Source organism: Pipistrellus kuhlii, unplaced genomic scaffold, assembly GCF_014108245.1.
Source record: "Pipistrellus kuhlii isolate mPipKuh1 unplaced genomic scaffold, mPipKuh1.p scaffold_m20_p_13, whole genome shotgun sequence".
Taxonomy (NCBI): Eukaryota; Metazoa; Chordata; class Mammalia; order Chiroptera; family Vespertilionidae; genus Pipistrellus; species Pipistrellus kuhlii.
The window spans coordinates 4487688-4505817 of NW_023425438.1; the positions used below are offsets into that span (position 1 = coordinate 4487688).

The 18130-nt window shown below is 62.4% G+C and overlaps 1 protein-coding gene across 1 annotated transcript; it reads left to right on the forward strand.

Annotated features, from left to right (window-relative positions):
- The first annotated feature begins 6044 nt into the window (after nucleotides 1-6044).
- On the forward strand, nucleotides 6045-11480 carry GDF7 (growth differentiation factor 7). Its single transcript, XM_045580497.1, has 2 exons — nucleotides 6045-6535; nucleotides 9464-11480. Exons 1-2 carry the CDS (start codon nucleotides 6145-6147, stop codon nucleotides 10453-10455), a joined length of 1383 nt encoding a protein of 460 aa, XP_045436453.1. The 5' UTR covers nucleotides 6045-6144; the 3' UTR covers nucleotides 10456-11480.
- Nucleotides 11481-18130: the final 6650 nt, after the last annotated feature.

Sequence of the window (18130 nt, forward strand, 5' to 3'; positions counted from 1 at the left end):
AGTTAAATTTAATCAAAGCCACAGGACCCTTAGTTTGCTGGTGTCACTCCCAGGAGGCCCCAGAATGTCCTGGTTCAAAGAGAAAGTGTCTGGTCTCCCTGCCTTGGGGAGAGTGTCGGGGAACACTGCCACCATGCTCATGTCCCAAGAGATGCTCAGAGGGATGCTGGGAGGGTCAAATGGGGGACATATAACCCAGCAAACAAGATAAACTGGACCCCTGTGGGGGGGGGGGAAGAAAAGGGGGTATCAGCTGAAGAAACAGCAGCCTGTCTCCAGAGGCCTCCCCTCCCAGTGGCTCTCCTGGAAGAGGCTAACAGGGAGTTCTTAACACAAACTGAAGAGAAGCCCTGACTGGTTAGGCTCAGTGGACAGCTGCGGACTGAAGGGCCCCAGGCTCAGTTCTGGTGAAGGGCATGTACCTTGGTTGTGGGCACATCCCCAGTACAGGGTGTGCAGGAGGCAGCTGATCGATGTTTCTAGCTCTCTATCCCTCTCCGTTTCTCTCTGTAAAAAAAAAAAAAAAAAAAAAAAAAAAAAAATCAATAAAAAATATATTTTAAAAAATCTGTCTTCTGCTAAAACAAACAAACAAACAAACAAACAAACAAACAAGCAAACATAAAACTTATTCTGCCACGTGTTAAAAATGTGAGGAAGACCTTATTCAAGACTAGGAGAGAGCTGAGGCTCACTCTGCACACCGCAGGGGCACATGGGGACTTACAGCCGCGGAGCAGGTGAGGACAGGGCTGGGAAGTTCCTGGAGGAGACAGGGCGGGCGGGTGTGTGTGTGTGTGTGTGTGTGTGTGGCTGAAGGAGCCTAGCAGGACTCCCGCTGAAGGCAGGCCAAGCACTCAGTCAAAGCTGGGGGAGAGGAGCCTGGTCAGAGCGCCAGGCTGGTCAGACAGCCAGGCTGGGGGATTCTCTAAGCTGACTCAGCAGCATTCCTGCAGAGTGGCCCAGGCAGGACAAAGTGTGTGTGTGACGGGTGAGGGGGGGGAGGGAGTGTGGAGAGGTCAAGGTCCAGGAGAGTGCTCAGAGGAGTCTAAACTTTGCCAAGGGGCCTATCACCCAGAGCTTCCCTCTCCCTCAGCCTCTCACCATCTCGCCCTCTCTGTGTGCAGTCCCCTCTCTCCGGTACCCTCCTGCTCTGGTCCTGCCTTCCTAAGGACACCCCCTCCCTGAGCGGCTCCCCACACTCCGGCAAGAGCAGGGAGAGCTTCTGCTTGACTGTATTCCCCCAGAGAACCAGCCTCCCCCCTCCCCCCCCACCGGCCTGGAACTCAGATCCACAAACCTCCCGCTTCTTTGCAACCACCTCTAAAGTACTCTGCCCGGGGCCTGGCACAAAGTGACACTAAGTCGGTGTGTTTGCCCCCACTGGGGATGGAGCCCACAACCCGGGCATGTGCCCTTGATTGGAATCAAACCTGGGACCCTGTAGTCCACAGGCCGACGCTCTATCCACTGAGCAACACCGGCTAGGGCTCTCTCCTGGCTCGTTCATGCATTCACACATTCAATCATACCTGCAGAGCTGGGCCTCTGCGCCAGGCCTCGTGAAGGCTCTGGGGCGTCTCAGGGAGAGGACTCTCCCGCCCTGGCTCTCAGTGTGCCCGTGGACCTGCCCCTTCTGCCAGGCTCTGCCTCCCTCCCTCTGTCTGCGCACTCTCTGTGCCGGGCATGCCTCTGATGGCTGCCTGTGGGGCTGCCCCTGGAACAGGGTTTAGAGGTGCAGGCACGTATAACAGATCCTCTCATATGGACTCACATATAGACTCCCCTCACCGCGGATGAGGAGCAGAGACCCTGACACCGGGCCGCAGTGGCTCAGGGACAGAAAAGCTGAGGCTGGAAGCAGGGCCACGGGAAGCACCAGACCCCCGGCCCTCCCCATTCAGATGCAGAGCAGAAGCTGGGGCGTAGTGGTAGCACACGTTACTGGTGACCAGCAGGTGGCAGTGTCTGCCAGCCCTCCGCCTGTGTCCCAAGCACAGGGCTCAGAGAGGGCCCCTGTGGATCCTCTGGGAAAGAACCCACCCTGCTCCCCTCTCCTCCCCTCCCCCATGCAAAGGCCCAGAGCCCAAGGGCAGGTCAAGCCAGTGGCCGGGAACCTGGCTGCAGCCCACTGGCTGTGGATGCCAGAGCGGTTGCCGGGAGTAACCTGGAGCAGGGCCGCCCTGGGAAATTCCTCAGAGGCCAGGGAAACCCAGCCTGAGCATCAGACAGGAAGTCCAGCCGAAGCGCTGTGGGAATCCTTCCGCACCTGTGGCCCAGGCAGCCCATCTAGGCCTCTCTGGGGGAGGCATTTGGGGATCAGTACCGCCAGGTGCAGTGAGGGCCAGCAGGAGGCTGCCTCTGCAGGTAACACCACCTCCTTCCCTCCCCACTACCCTCCAGCCTAACCCTCTCTCCTGCTCTGAGTCACCAAGGCCAGGGGCCATGGTGGGTCCAGGCTGGGTGCCTGGCAGCGGCCCCATGCCCTCCACCTCTCACAGGTGAGCCCTCAGTGGGCATTTGATTGTCAGCCTCACTGTGCATTTGAGGATCTAACGCTAGGAAGGGCTGAGGGACTTGCAGCCTGAGGTTAGAGGCAGGATTTGAATTCTGGACTCTTTAATAAATATATATATATATATATATATATATATATATATATGCAGAGAGAAAGGGAGAGGGAGACAGAGATGGAAAGAAACATCAATGATGAGAGAGAATCATTGATTGGCTGCCTCCTGCACCCCCTACACTGGGGATCGTGGCTGCAACCCAGCCCTGACTGGAAACTGAACCGAGACTTCCTGGTTCATAGGTCAACGCTCAACCAGTGAGCCACACTGACTGGGCGAATTCTGGTCTCTTGACTCTCAGGAGCATCAACTAGTAGCCAGGGAGCACCTGTTCTATCTCCCGAAATAGTGCTTTTTTGCAGGGACTCCCCCCCCCCCCAAAAAAAAAAGTGGACAAGGCAGAGGCTGAGGCCTCATTACACCTTATCTACGCGGCGCCTGGGGCAGAGCTGGCTGAGACCTGTGCGGCCTGAAGGGCAAAGGAAGAGGCGCGCAGCCGGGACCGCCATCCCAGGGGGCTGTGATGCCCACCATGGGGACGGGGCTTCCTGAGAACCATGCAGGCCTCTCTCAGGGACGTCCTTGGGCTCCTGCCATCAGACATGAGGAACTGGGGTTGGGAGGAGGCTGGAAGCTGAGTGGACTGTCCCTGCAGCTGACCCACGTTCTGGCGCCTGAAGGTCACCACAAGGCGACCAGCCGGCAGAATCCAAGACAAACTTCCTCAGTGGCAGGAACTCATGTTCCAGACGGGGGTTCCCAGGTGCCACGTGAAGTCCCCCTGCGGGGTCGCCTTGGAGACGTTATGGCTCGCGTGCGTTTGGTAAGACGAGATATGGTCATGTTCAGAGCTATCGGAAGGCTGTCTGGGGCGGGGAGCGCCCTGGCCCCACAAACGCAGTTTGTTAGGGGTCGCAGTTTGTTAGGATTCAGGCACGGCATGGAGGTTGGCCTAGGCCAGCGCTCGGCAAACTCCTTAGTCCACAGAGCCAACTATCAACAGGACAACGATGGACATCTCTTTGGAGAGCCACATTTTTTAAACGTAAACTTCTTCTAACGCCACTTCTTCAACATAGACTTGCCCAGGCCGTGGTATTTTGTGGGAAGAGCCACACTCAAGGGGCAAAAGAGCCTCATGTGGCTCGCGAGCCGCAGTTTGCCAACCACGGGGCTTAGACAACCCCCAAGTTTCTTCCAGATCCTGGACTTCTGTGTCCTGAATCAGAGGCCAAGTCCTTGGAGAAAGCGAACAGCTTCTGCAGGGGAGAGATGAGCAGCAAAAGTGTTCTCCGAGGTAAGGATCTGGGGTGAGAATGTGGGGCCAGCCCTCCCCACCTCAGTCAAGAACCACCCCCCACCCCCCAGCCCACTCCCTCTGGCTTTCCCCCTCTCCTCTGGTTGGAGCCAAACTCACCTCCTCTCTCAGACAGCAGGAGTCTGGGATTCTGGAGGTTGGGGTAGGATGAAGTTAGAACTCGGGTGCCAGCTTGCTCCCAGCCTTCTGGAAACTTCTTGCACCTGTTTCTTGGCTCCTCAACAGCTGCCCAGTGACTGCCGGGGTTAACACAGAGGCCAGAGGGATTTCCCTTCAAAGTGCACTTAGCAGCACGCAGAGCACACATCCAGGCCTCCCTCCTGCCTGGCCCCCCACCCAAGGCCCCTGCCGTCCCCAAGAGGAAGCCCCCCCCCCCCCGAACCACTGAGCCACACTGACTGGGCGAATTCTGGTCTCTTGACTCTCAGGAGCATCAACCAGTAGCCAGGGGGCACCTGTTCTATCTTTGGAAATAGTGCTTTCTGGCAGGGACCCCCCCAAAAATGAGCCTGATCAGTGGCTGGTGAGTATACCAGCGACACCTGTGGCCATGCCTGGTTGCCTGCTCCCTGGGCAGCCTTGGCCATCTCAGTGCCACACCACCTGGCTGCCCAGACCTTCCCAACCCAATCTCACCCCGCCTTTCTTCTCCGCCCTTCTGATGGGCCCGGGGTCTGCGAGGAGGGACCCCTGACCAGGCCTCTCCTGCCCCTCCTGCGCCCCCCGTTCCCCAGTGGCCTTGTCTCCTCGGTGGCCTGGACCCGCCTGGAGTTCGCTTGGGAGGGAGCAGCTGATGCAAGGGACCGGGGTCAGAGTGCACCGCACCTGCACCTCCCGGGGCTTTGGGTCCTGAGACGTCACGTGGACTCTGATCACCCACTCCAGGTGACGTGATGGATCTCCAGTTCGGCAGCAAATGCAGTTTTCAAGGAAAAGCACGCACCTGCCCTGCTCCGGGTGTCCTCGGGCTCTGCCCTAACCACAGCTCTTCATTCCGCTGGGGGCTCCCTCTCGCACTCAGGGGAGTTCCGGCTGCGGGTGGACCTGAGCCCCACCCGCCTACACCACCCTCCCCTGCCCCTCAGACTTGGCTCAGGAACCTCCCCTGCTGCTGGCGAGAGCGCGTTCCGGGGAGCCACCGCCGCCGGGCGCCGCCTCCAGCAACCCGGGCTCCCAGCGAGCGACCACCGCTGCGGGGAGGGGGGCGGGGGTGGGAGAAATGCCGAGGCACCCTCCCCCCTGGGGGGTCTTAGCCGCCCACCCGGCTCCTGGCTGCACCCCAATAAGCCCGGTGGCCCGTTTCCGTTAGCCAGACCCCTAGAGGCCCGGCAGAAGGGCATCACCGCCCACGCGGAGAACTTGGGGCGCACAGAGAACTTGGGGACCCACTCCGGCGCGGGAGTCTCCGCGTCACCCCGTCACCCCGGCGGGCGCTGCCTCCGTCTTCCCCGCGCGCTTTGGAGATCTGAGCTCCGGCTTAAGCGCCTGTTCCGCGCGCAAACCTTGGCTCTCCGAGCGTCCGTCCTCATCCTTCTGTCTTCCCAGCCCGTCCAGCTGCTCGCTCTCCTACTCACGGGCCCCTTCCCTGCGCCGGCCGCCGGCTCCGACCCTCGGGAGCCCTGGCAGGCGCAGGAGCAGCCGTTCTGATGGTCAAAAACGCGCCTTGGGGGTCGTCCTGTGCGCCCGGGCCGCGGGCTCTCCGCACCGACGGGCGGGCAGGGCCGATCCCCCCGTTTCCCCCTCCGGCGGAGAGGGCGCTTCTCCTCCGCGGGGGTGGGAGGCCGCCGGGTGGGTGGCGGGAGCGCGAGGTCCCCCGGAGCCCCGAACCCCGGAGGGCGGGCGCGCCTGGCTCGGGTGCGGCGCGGGCGGAGGGGAGCGGCGTCCCGGGGCCGCCGGGCCGGGAGGCGGGGCCTGGGTCGGTGCGGGAGCCCGTGGCCGGCATTCCCGGCGGGCAGGTCCGGAATGGGGGCGCCGCGCCCCGGGGCGGGGTGGGCGGGGACGCGGCGGGAGGCTCCAGCCCGGACTCCGCGTCCGGCGGGAGGGATCGGGGCGCGGCGCTGCGGCCGGAGCGTTCGGCAGGGGGCGCTGCTCCGGGCGCGGGCGGGCGGGCGGGCGGGCGGGGTGGGGTGGAGGGAGGGGGCGCTGGGGCGCGCACGCTTCCCCATTATTAAACACTATGTGCACAGGGCGCCGGGGGACTGCCCGCAGCACGGAGCCCGCGCCGCCCGCCCGGCCGCCCGGCGCACGGAGCCCATGGACCTGGGCGCGGCCGCCGCGCTGTGCCTCTGGCTGCTGAGCGCCTGCCGCCCCCGCCACGGGCTGGAGGCCGCCGCGGTGCTGCGGGCGGCGGGGGCCGGGCCGGCCGAGGGCCCGGGGGGCGGCGGGCGCACCCCCAGCGCCGCCGCCGCCCCGGCCGCCGCCCCGGCTCCCCCCGGGCCCCGCGCCCCGCGCCGCGCCCCCGGCTCCGGCTCCGGCTTCAGGAACGGCTCGGTGGTGCCGCACCAGTTCATGCTGTCGCTGTACCGGAGCCTGGCCGGGAGGGCTCCGGCCGGGGCCGCCGCCGCCAGCGCCGCCTCCTCCCCGGGCTCCGGCCGCCACGGCCGCGCGGACACCATCACCGGCTTCGCGGACCAGGCGACCCAAGGTACTCGCGCCTCCGCCGCGCCCGTCCGCCCCGTCCCGTCCGCCCCGTCCCGTCCCGGCGGAGATCACCGCGGCGCCGGGCCCCTGCCCTGGCCTCAGGTGCTAGGAAGGAGCTTCGCCGAGGTCCCTGCTCCGTCCCCAGCCTGCGGCGCCTGGATGGTGGCGAGGAGTTCCCTGTCCGGCCCCAGAGGGTTGGCTCCATCCCTCTATGGGGCTGCCCTGGCCCGGCGGCCTGCGCCCCCCTCGAGGAGGCAGGCAGGCAGGCTGAGCTGGAGACCCGGAGAAGCCGGAGGAGGGGGTCTGGCCGAGAGGGACTGCGGTGGCCGCTTCTTTGTCGGCAGCACCCTAGGAGGCAGCTCCCAGTCTCTCGGGGGCTGTACAAATTGGGGGTAACTGAGAGGCATGTGAGAGAGAGGGGCAGGCATCAGCCCAAAGCAAATGGCCCTTGAGAGGCTGGCAGCGGCCTCACAGGTACCCAGAGGCCCGTCTCTGCTGCGTCCGGTGCAGGTGTGTCCGGATGTGGGTTCCTGTGCTGGGCCCCGGGCCTCTGGTGGTCCAGGACTCAGAAGGGCCCAGCAATGGGGCAGGAAGGCAGGCCTCTGCGGGACCAAGTACCCCATCTTCTCTCCCCCCCCCCATCCTCTGGCCCTCCAAAGGTAGGACTGGGTGAGGCCGTGGTGATTGCTGTGTCATCTGGATTTTATTAATCTCTATTGATGCCATTAAAGCAGATAGATAGGGGAGATTTAAGTAATTTCAGCCTTAATGCTAAACAGCCAGAGACCCAGCATAAAAGGCAAGAGAGAAGGGGAGGCAAATGGGGCTGGAAAGTAAGTGCTGACCAAGTCACCCCAGCCCAACACACACACGAGCACACGCACACAGACTGCTTTACTCTGGGTGCAGGGACATCCTGGGCCCAGTGCCCTGCAGTCTGCGGGGACCGTTAGGGCCTGGCGCGCCCCAGGACTGGAGGCTGCGGCACTCAGAGGAAGGCTGGGTCCTGGCATACAGGCCCAGGGAAGCCCCGGCCCTAAGGCTGTGTGGGGGCTGCCAAGTGAGGGAGAGCTGGGCTGGGCAGAATCACCAGATGCTCTTTCTTTGGTTGTTCGGACTGCCTCAGCCTCTGCCTCGGCCTCAGCTAAATCCTTTCCTGGGCGCCAGCTTGGCTGTTCTGGCAGGTAAGGCTGCCTGTCCTTCTTCCTTCTGGGGGGAGGGAGGGAGGGGCTGCAGTGGCAGCACCTTGAAGCAGGGAAAGGCTGCAGGGCAAGGCCAGAGAGCGCTCCAGAGCCAGCCCCTGGGAGAAAGCATGCCGTGTGTGTGTGTGCGTGTGCGTGTGCGTGTGTGTGTGTGTGTTGGGCATAGTATTTGCTCATTGACTCTCCCGCATCCCTCTCCATCCTGAGCTTCTCCTTGGAGCTGGTCTCCTAGAGGCCCCAGGAGGCCGCTGGCAGCGCCCGCACCTCAGGGGCTGCACCTCAGACCTCAGGAGCCGAGGGCCCGGCGAAGGTGGTTGGTGAGCAGCACTCTCTCCTGCTTGGGGGGAGTCCACACGGTCTTTGGGGCAAAACGAAACCAGATGCCCCTCTTCAAAGGGAGCTCCTTATCTGCTGCTTGGTGGAATTTCAACTTTTTTTTTTTGCCTCCTGAGCCCCCAAAGAAAAGAGTGACTGTGACCAGAAATACAATTCGGAGGCCCAAGATAAGCCATAGCAGAGAGAAAGAGGGAGCCAGCGAAGGGATGGGGTCCCTGGGGGAGAGAGACCTCCTGTAGCCAGCCCACTGCCCTCAGGGTGGCCAAACCCTTCTGACAAGGCCCCTGGCGCTCCTCTGCGCCTTTCCCCGCCATGGGGGGTGGAGGAGACGCTGGGGGAAGCTGAGCGTGGAGCTCCGCATCGCGGCCCGCAGCGCTGGGCTCCTGCTCTGAGACTTTGGGCCCGGCCGGCCGGGGTCTGTCTTCCTTGGCGAAGCTTCCTGCCCCATCGCTGGGCGCCCTGTAGGGTCTCCGGAGCCAGCCCTGCTGACATCCCCTCTGGACGAATCTGCCTGGGAGCCGCCGGCTGGGCCCTGCAGACCGGCTGAGGGGGCGAAGGAGCAGTGTTGGGGGGACAAGAATTTTCCGTTCCGTTCCGTTCCGCCCGGATGCCGCGGTGGATGCTCAGCAAAAAGGAGCGGCCCCCGCATGGCTGGGGACCCCGGGCAGATCGTCTCCGAGCCTCGGGAGGGGCGGGCGCACGACTTCGGATGCGTCCTCCGGGCAGCAGGGAAAGTCTGGCCTCCCACTCGTCCCCGCTCGGGCAGGCGGCGGTACTGTAGTCTTGGTCCAGGCTGCGGGGACCAGGGAGGGAGAGAGGGGTGCGCTCCTGGCCGCTCAGCTTAACAGTAAGTGGATGCGGCCAAAACCGGTTTGGCTCAGTGGATAGACCGTGGGCCTGCGGACTGAAAGGTCCCGGGTTTGATTCCGGACAAGGGCATGTACCTTGGTTGCGGGCACATCCCCAGTGGGGGAGTGGAGGGAGGTGCAGGAGGCGGCTGATGGATGATTCTTTCTCTCATCAATGATTCTGTCTATCCCTCTCTCTTTCTGTAAAAAATCAATTACATGTGTGTGTGTGTATATATATACACACACACACACACATATATATATCTATACATATGTGTGTGTGTGTGTGTGTGTGTGTATGCAAGTGGATGCGAGTGGGTTGTTGTGGTGGAGGGGCTTTTGGCCCATGGAAGCCGGGGTTTCTTTTCCCCTGGATCCGGCGGGCAGCTGCGGGCCGGGGCCGGGGCCGGGGCCGAGGCCGAGACGCGGGGGCGGGCGGGCCTCCCTCCTGCATCCTCGTGTGGGGCCATTTGCCGTCAGGAGGCCCCCCGGCCAGCAGTGCGCACTGGGTTCACGCTCCGCTCCTTCTCTCTGTCTCCGCAGACGAATCGGCCTCCGAGACGGGCCAGCGGTTCCTGTTCGACCTGTCCGGCCTTCCCGACGCCGACGAGGTGGTGGGCGCGGAGCTGCGCGTGCTGCGCCGCGGGCCCCCGGAGGAGCCCCCGGAGGCGCCCCCGGGGCCGCCGCCGCTGCTGCAGCTGTCCACCTGCCCCGCCGCCGCGCGCGCGCCGCGCCTGCTGCTGTCCCGGGCCGCCGAGCCCGTGCGCGGGCAGCGCTGGGAGGTGTTCGACGTGGCGGCCGCCGTGGGCAGCCACCGCCGCGAGCCGCGCGCCCCCCGCGCGCTGTGCCTGCTGCTGCGCGCCTGGGCGGCGGGCCCGGCGCGGGGGCCGCTGGCGCTCGGGCGCCTGGGCTTCGGCGGCGGCGGCGCGGCGGCGGCGGAGGAGCGCGCGCTGCTGGTGGTCTCCTCCCGCGCGCACCGGAAGGAGAGCCTGTTCCGGGACATCCGCGCCCAGGCCCGCACCCTCGGGGCCGCGGGACAGTCGCCTGAGCCGGGCCCCGGCGCCCCCGGGGCGCTGAGCGCCGTCCTGGGCGGCCGCAGGCGGCGGCGGACCGCGCTGGCCGGGGCCCGGGCCGCGCAGGGCGGTGCCGGCGGCGGGGGCGGCGGCGGAGGAGGCGGCGGGGGCGCGGGCCGCGGCCACGGCCACGGGCGCCGGAGCCGGACCCGCTGCAGCCGCAAGCCGCTGCACGTGGACTTCAAGGAGCTGGGCTGGGACGACTGGATCATCGCGCCGCTGGACTACCAGGCGTACCACTGCGAGGGCGTGTGCGACTTCCCGCTGCGCTCGCACCTCGAGCCCACCAACCACGCCATCATCCAGACGCTGCTCAACTCCATGGCGCCCGACGCGGCGCCCGCCTCCTGCTGCGTGCCCGCGCGCCTCAGCCCCATCAGCATCCTCTACATCGACGCCGCCAACAACGTGGTCTACAAGCAGTACGAGGACATGGTGGTGGAGGCGTGCGGCTGCAGGTAGCGGGCGGGCCGGGGCGGGGAGGGGGCAGCCGCGCCGCCGCCGAGGACCAGCTGAGGGCTGCGCCTGGCGCCCAGGGAGGTGGGCCGGTCGGTCGCCCGGCCGGTCGGACTCTGGCCCCGCGCGCGCCCGCCCGCACGGAGGAGAGAACGCGCGGGTTCACACTCACGCCCACAGCTCGTTTACGCACCACCCAGCTGACCGTGACTGCACCTGCAGGCCCTGGGCGGATGGCCGAGCGCTGGGGATGGCACAGCCACGCGCTCTCGGCGGCAAACGGGTCACCGAGGCACCCAGCGCCTCCTCTGGGGAGAGGGGTGTGTGTGTTCACGCTCAGATAACAGACACGACGCCAGGTAGGAACAGGCTAGGGAACTGCCGGCTCCAGAATGGGTGAGCTGAAGGGGTACCTGCTTCACTGTGATCTCACCCCTCTTTGTTTCTGGCTGGGTGGCTGAGTACTGGGTGTTGGGCCCGGGCCCGGCAGGCAGGGTCGTTTCTGAAGGTTTGGGGCACACCGCTGTGGCCAGCCATGCAGGGAAGGAGCGGCTGCAAAGGCCTTGTTGCTTTTCTTTGACTTTTAAGGTGGAAGGTGTCCCCGCTCCGTTTTTGACAGGGAGCGTTTGTCAGAGCGCACGGATCTTCCTAGATCTCTGCCGAGGCCAGCGCCCACCCCCACCCCCTCTCTCTCTTTAAAAACTAGTTCCTGTTGCCAGTGATCTAGAAAGCGGAAAATATATTCTTCTTTGGGAGGGGGAGTGACTTAGGGGAGAGGTTTTCAACCGCAAGTCTGATCTGACATGAAAGGGTGAAGTGGCTCTGCTGCTCCTGAGCCAGGCAGCCAGGGGTGGCGGCCGTGGCTGGGGGGGTGGGGGTGGGGAGTGCAGGTCTCAGCGGGAGGCTAGTGCGGTGTCAGGATGGGGGCGGGAGGAAGCCATGGCTTTCTCTCTCTGCCGGGAGGTTGGTTTTCCTAGGGATCTACGGGGAGGCGCCAGGGCTTGGGAGAGGCAGGGCTGCCTGGCTGGCTTCTGCAGAGGACTGGGGGAGGGGGAGGGGTGGGGGGGGGCAGGCGCTTCCTCAGAGTGGGCGACATGTGCCTGTGCTTAGCTATCAGGTCTGTGTCTCACTCGCTGCCACTGGGCTGTTGCTGTCGTTTTGGGCAGCGTGATCCTAACGGGAAGTGAAGCCACACCAGAGTGCTTTTGTGAGCATCCAGCTCCCCGGAACCCGGGGGTTCAGAGCGGGAGGAAGGGCCACGCAGGCCTGGCTCTGTCCTGGGGCGTTTGCAGGCGGCTGCTCTGGCTTCTCCGGGAGGGTCCGGCCTGGGCAGGGGGAGCAGAGAGGGAAGTCTATCCCCCAGACCCTGGTTTTGCCATGAAGCGTTTTGCAGATGGTAGAATGCCTGTCCACGGAAAAGGGCGGCTCAAACGCGGCAGCCTGCGTAGGTTCAGTCCCGCCCGCGAGTCCTTTGCGGCCTGTGTAAGTGGTTGGCGGAGGGGAGAGATGTAAGTCGGGGTCCACCTGTCTGGGGCTCGGAGGGCTCCCGTGAAACTCCTCCTGTGTAAGGCGGTGCTGGGTGTTCGTGGTCAGGGTCCCTGAGAGGATGCATCCCACCCTGCTTGTCTGGGGTGCCGAGGCCCAGGAACAATACACATTTTTCTTCTTAGTGATTACATTCTTATGGGGGGAGGAGGGGGGAGAGAGGGAGAGAGGGAGAGAGATATGAAAGATTTAGATACAGCTAATTTATTTAAGGGACCCAGCCGAGCCTTTTTTTATCCTGTAAAATTCCCCCAAAGGAAAAGAAGACACATTTATAATGTGAGTTTATATGCTGTGGCCATGTGGGCAGCTATAAGTAACCAGGAAACGCAACAGTTTCTTCAGGTTAAAATCCCCCCTCCCCCCAAGTGGCTGATCCACCTCACATCCTTCCCGCTTCAGTGGCTGGGCCTAGAGGGCCCGGTTATGTTTGTGGGTTTTGCCAGAGAAGCTCCTCCTTTTGAAACTCTGATTTCAATAATGACGGCCTGGCGATTGCTCCAATAACAGTCATATGAATTGTTATGTTAGAGGTTTTAGAAAGGGAGTAAGGGAGTGAGAGGAAAACTACAGCTAAATATTACCCTGAAGAAATTCTAGGGTACTTACTCTCTTTGGACAAAAGCAAACATTATTTTTTTAGGGACTAGAATAAATCGGGGAGAAGAGATTAGGACTTGCCCTGAGTTTTCTGTGGCAGGTAAACTCCTCCATCTCCTTCTGACCATCTCCTTCCTGTACCGTGAGCCCAGGCTGCACCGGGAGGGTGGGGGAGGGGTGGGGAGGTGGTGTCCCTGGCCAGTGACAGGGTGTCCCCGGCCTTCAGGGTGCTCTCTGCTTGCCTTGTGGGTTCCCCTGGAGCTGTATGGCACCACAGGGACACCCCCCCCACACCCCCGGGTCCTGCCATAGCTCTGCTCAGCCCCCAACGTCTCCCAGTTAAACGTAGGGGAATGGAGAGGATGGGCGTGCTTCGCTATGGAAATGGCAGCAGAAGGGTTTGGGCTGCTGAGACCGGGTTAGACCGGCTTTGACAAGGTGTGGGGAAACGGTTCTGCCAGCACAGTGGTTAGGGTCCTGGATGGCCTGCCTGCCTGTCCTCTAGGCAGGGGGGAGTGGGGCCCGGTCACCCAGCTGGGGGTGACACGCCTCACCAGTGGGCGAGCTGGCAGCTGGCGAGCAGAGCAGTGTGTCAGGACTGTGAGTAGAGGCAGCCCCCTCTCCCCAGCCCCCCTCCGGCAGCAAATGGAATTTCTCATATTGTTGGGGAGACCTGTGCACCCCTGCTGAGACCATCTGAACCCCTCTTCCTGCTAGAGAGGAGGCTGGGCACCCCAGGGTGGCCCGAGCGGCTGGTGCACCTGCCAAGCACCCGCACGGGCTGGTCACTGCCACTAGGCACCAGGCTCCTCGGGAAGGGAGACCCTACCCTGGCAGGCGGCCATGCCCACTGGTGCCCCAACGCTTTCCTGGCTGAACGCTGGCTTTCCAGGCAGCTGGGCTGGGGCTGCGAGAGTGTGGCCGGCTGTGTCCCCTTGGCTTGGGGATGCCTCCCATGTGCATATGCCGGCCTTCACATCACCGTCCTGGCATTTTCTTGCTCATGAGGTGTGATTGTGTGGCAGGGGAGCCCACGCCCGCCAAACCAGCACAATGTCTTCTAGAATGACAGTCTTGGGGTGTTGGCAGGAATGGGAACCTTGCTCAGGGCCGGAGAGAGTCTGACCGCCCTGTGGGTGTCGTCGGAGGATTCAAATCCTACAAACCCTGGATCCTGTTCGCAGTTTGATCAACTCATGGCAGAAAATAGCTGGGGCTGTAGCCGGATTTTCTCCTTAGAGCTGGGAGACCTCTAAGCAGCTTGTGCACAGAAAAGGCAGACTCTTCCCCTGCTTGAATCTGGTGTCCAGGAAACCCCGTCAGGGGGACAGCACCACAGCCGTCTCTGGCCACCAAAGTCACGGGGGGAGCGGGTGCCAGCTGGGTGCAGGGTCCTCTCAGTGGCTGCAGGCCTGGCGGGTGGACGGACGGAGCTCTGGAAAGCAGCAGGGTGTCCGGGGAGGGCGGGGCCGGAGTGTCCTCTCAGGAAGGGTCAGGACGGGGAGGGAAGGAGGCAGCGGACATGTGGACCCAGCAGTCAGAAAAGGTTGGGAGTGAGCTCGTGAGCGAGAGGCGACTGGCTCCCTCCGAGGTGTCTGAGTGGCCCACAGTCTGGCCCGCTGTGGACTTCATGTGCCCCGGGGTGACCTGCCCCGCAGCCACCTGCCCAATCTGGGCTCTACAAGGCGCCTCCTGAGAGGTCTGGACAAGCCGGGGACAGTCTCCTCCCTCCACCGAGCTCAGTGCCATGGTTCTCGGGAAAGGTCCCCTGCTGACCCCAGCCCCAGAGCCGCCTCTCACAGCATCACAGCTCTTGCCTGTGTGTTCACAGAACTCTCAGCCTCTGCTGGCGCTTCATGGGTACCGGGCTGATTTCTACCCGGGGCAAGGCCGGCCAGGACCTTGTGGGCGGGGGCTCAGCTCACCTAAGCCTGGACCTTCCCTGCGTCCCTGCTGAGGGGCACTGCCAGCCCAGCCCAAGTTTCCCCATGCCCATGGAGCGATGGACAGAGCCACCCTCGGGCTGGGATTGTCCGGTGGCCACGTCCTGGGAAGGCTCCCCCTGCTGCTGGTGCCTCCCCGGGCAGCGGAGGAAAGAAGGGGCCGTGCCTTGTTGGCAGCCCAGACGGGGACCTGGTCTGTGCCAGAGCCCCTGGGCCAGACAGGCCAGCCTGTGGAAGGGTGGACGGCTCCCCCAGGTCCCCAGCCCATGGCCATGTCTGGTCCAGCTTGCCGGGGCGTGAACCAGGGGCAGTTAGCAGATGGCTCCTCCTTCACTCCTGCCTGATGGCCTGGAGATGGGGCAGAGTTTATCGTGAAGAAACCCTAGAAGGGGGAGTGAGAAGATGCTGTTTCTAGGTTCTCAGGCAGCCAGGCCTGCTGGCCAGTGAGGCTGGAGCAGGCTCCCCCAGCCATGCCTGGAGCGGCTCTGGGTGAGAGAAGCCCGTTCTTCCCAGCAGGCCGTTCTTCCCGTCCGCAGTCACCTGCGTGGATGGGGCTGCAGGAGAGGGGCGGAGGTTGGCCCCCATCATCTGTGGGGGTGAGTGAAGGCCTGGCGTGTGCCCTGTGGGCTTCATGCATTCAGGGGTGCTTCCTGCTCATGTTCATACACCAGCTTCACCAGCATTGCGGGCGCGGGCCTGGGCTCTCCTGGCCAGGAAAGTTCCGGAGGAAAAGTTCCCGTTGGGGCTTCGTGGCAGCAGCAGTAGTTACAGCAGAGCCACCGGGACGGGGCAGGTGCAGGGCGTGAGGTCACTGAGAATTAGTTTGCATTTCAGGTCGGGCCTATACTGACAAGTGCATGGTCCGTGGGCGATGGTTGGCTTCCTCCTGCCACACTCACCTCCCGGAGCGGTCCTGAGGCCCTCCCTGTGTCTGCGCTGGCAGGAGAAAGGGCTGCCTTTTCCTACATCCACGCCCCACCCCCAATAGCAGGAGAGCCACGGAGGCCAGGCCGCTCCCCGCCAGGAGTGTCTGCAGGCCGGGGACAGTGTCCCAGGATGGCCCAGGCCCAGCACGCTGATGTCGCAAGCGCAGTTTGCACTCTTACTTTTTGCCTGACCCGTTCCCTTCTGCAGAAACTTCTCATCCTTTTTCCTAACGGGCTATGAAAAACGTTGTCTGGAAAAGCGAGGAAAAGCTCCCGACAGTGGAATCCCAGCTGCCTTTAAGCCTGACGGTGCGGACCTTCCGGGAGGTGGCATTTCTGTGCCCATCCACCTTTTGGGCGCTGGCACGCAGGAGTGGGCGAGGCAGGGGCTGGGGGTCTGGCCGGGCTGGAGGTGGGCCGGGAGCTGTCTTCTCCGCAGAATCACCTGCGCTGTTCTCCTGACCTGCAGTGGCAACTCCCAGGTAGCTGCTCCATCACGAAGCAGGGGGAGGTGCCTGTTCTGAGCCGAGGCACTGCTCACACACCTGCCTGCCAGAACCGGGGGCCCCTGCAGAACCTCCCAGGGCTGAGGCTCCCCGTGAGGCTTCCTCAGAGGAGGCCTGCGATGAGAGGGAAACACGCCGATCCGAGTGCACGGCTGCTCGTTCCTCGAGGACGCTCCGGGGCTACCAGCTGGGAAGGGCGGCGTCCAGGCCAGCGAGCCGGTGGTTTGGGGAAACAGCACACAGTTTGTCCCTGTTGTCTGTCCTGTCCTACCAGGGAGCCTGGCTTTGCTCGGACCTCACACGTGCGGGCAGGCCTCACCCGCAGCCGCCAGCGGGGAGAGCGAGCCTGAAAAGCAGGGACACGTTATATGGAGGGCTTTCCTTGTCTGCAGACTGGTCACCCGTGTCCGTGTCTGTGTGTCCCCCGTGGCTCGGGGCGGCCGCTTGGCTTGAGGAGGGGGTGCACCCACGAGCAGGGCTTATTTCTTAGCAACTTATTAATATATTTGTGGGCCGGGACCTGTCAGAGTCAGAGCCAAGGCAGCCACTCAGCATTCTGTTTAGAAAATGGTGACTCAGGAAGCAAGCAAGCTCGGGATAAAGCTTGTCTGGCTGGGAAATACGCTGGTGTCCCCGGCCAGGCACGGAGATGCTGGGAAGGGGCATTTCTCTGGCATTCTCCACCTCAGACAGGTCAGAGCGAACACGAGCATCCTCAGAGCCTTCTTTCTCGGTATTTTACTTTACACTGGGGTGCAGACATCTCTTAGGTTCTCTGTGACAGAGAATCGTATCTGCATCGCTTCAGGTCTTTGGGCTCAGAGCATTTCACCTCGGATGAAAAGTTAGTGCATTTTTTTTTTTATAAGGATCAAGGTGCTGGCCCTGGGGCCAGTGTTGGTGCAGTTCGATGGGCATCATTCTAGGCACTGTAAGGTTGCTGGTTCAATTCCCAGCCAGGGCACATGTCTGGGTTGCAGCTCCATCCCTGGTAGGGGGCCTGCAGAAGGTAGATGAATGATGTTTTGCTCTCACATCGATGTTTCTCTCTCTCTCCCTTTCCCTTCCTCTCTAAAAATCAATTTTAAAAAATAAAATAAAAAAATAAAAGATGCTGACCGCAATGTGCCCTTTAACAGATAACAGGGGATTCCGAAGCTTTTATTTCTAAAAACATATACAATGAAGCAGCTGCTTTCTCCGTAAAGGTTTCTGCAGAGATCCTGCACCGGAGTGCCAGGTGGCACGGTTTCCACGGGGCCTGGGCGGGCAGCAGCACCTGGTATGACGGGCACCCCACCCCTTACCAAGCACATGCACATCAGCGACAGACACAAACCCTGTGATGTTAAGGAAATGGGCAAAACTCGAAGTGACAGCAGTGCCATCACAGCTTAGTGACATGCCATTCCCTCAGCCGCGACAGACAAAATTAACCATTTGGGGGTAGCGAGAGAGCCCTAGCATCTTGCATGGACACGCACTGTTTCTCTGCTGCTTGGTTCTGGAGTAAGAAGGGGAATGGGTGTGGTTTTCAAACCCTCATTGGAAATCTCCTCTGTGGGCAGTCTTCCAGAACGGCTTTGGCCAGAGCAGGGCTCCGTGGCTGGAGACGGGGTTGCCTCCTGGCCCCCCAGCCTGGCCCTCGGGGCAGCAGGAGCTGACGTTGTGATTGCTGCCCGTGCCCCTGGCCAGCCAGCAGGGCAGGCTTCAAGGGCAGGGACAAACCCACTGTGTATATGTATCCTCAAGTTTAAATAGATTGTACATATCGGAATGTAAATGAACTGTAAAACAGCAATCTTTATTTTTCTCGACAACTACATAGCAGTATATATATTTGTTACACACGCTTGCATACCCTTCCGTAGCCATTTGGATATCTTGTACAGATGAGCCGATTAAATATTTTATGGATAAAGCGGCTCCTGCCTGGTCTTTGGAGAAGGACTTTTTGGGGCTTGTTATTCAGGGTCAGACGCTCAGACTCCTCGGCCCGGAGAAGGATGGCTGCAGGGGAGCGCCGGGTCCATCAGTCCTGCCGCTGGTGTCTCTGCTCAGGAGGCACAGTGATGGGGAGAAACTGCTCCATGGCGACGCGTCACCAGCGTGAGCCACCGGGAGCCTGTGGGCGTTGAGTCTAATGACAAGCGGGTGCGTG

What these genes read in the sequence shown, in the direction of transcription:
- GDF7 (XM_045580497.1), top strand. Translation starts at nt 6,145, where the DNA reads ATGGACCTGGGCGCGGCCGCCGCGCTGTGCCTCTGGCTGCTGAGCGCC. An exon ending in CGCGGACCAGGCGACCCAAG is followed by an intron (nt 6,536 to 9,463) that starts GTACTCGCGCCT and finishes CTGTCTCCGCAG; the next exon opens with ACGAATCGGCCTCCGAGACG.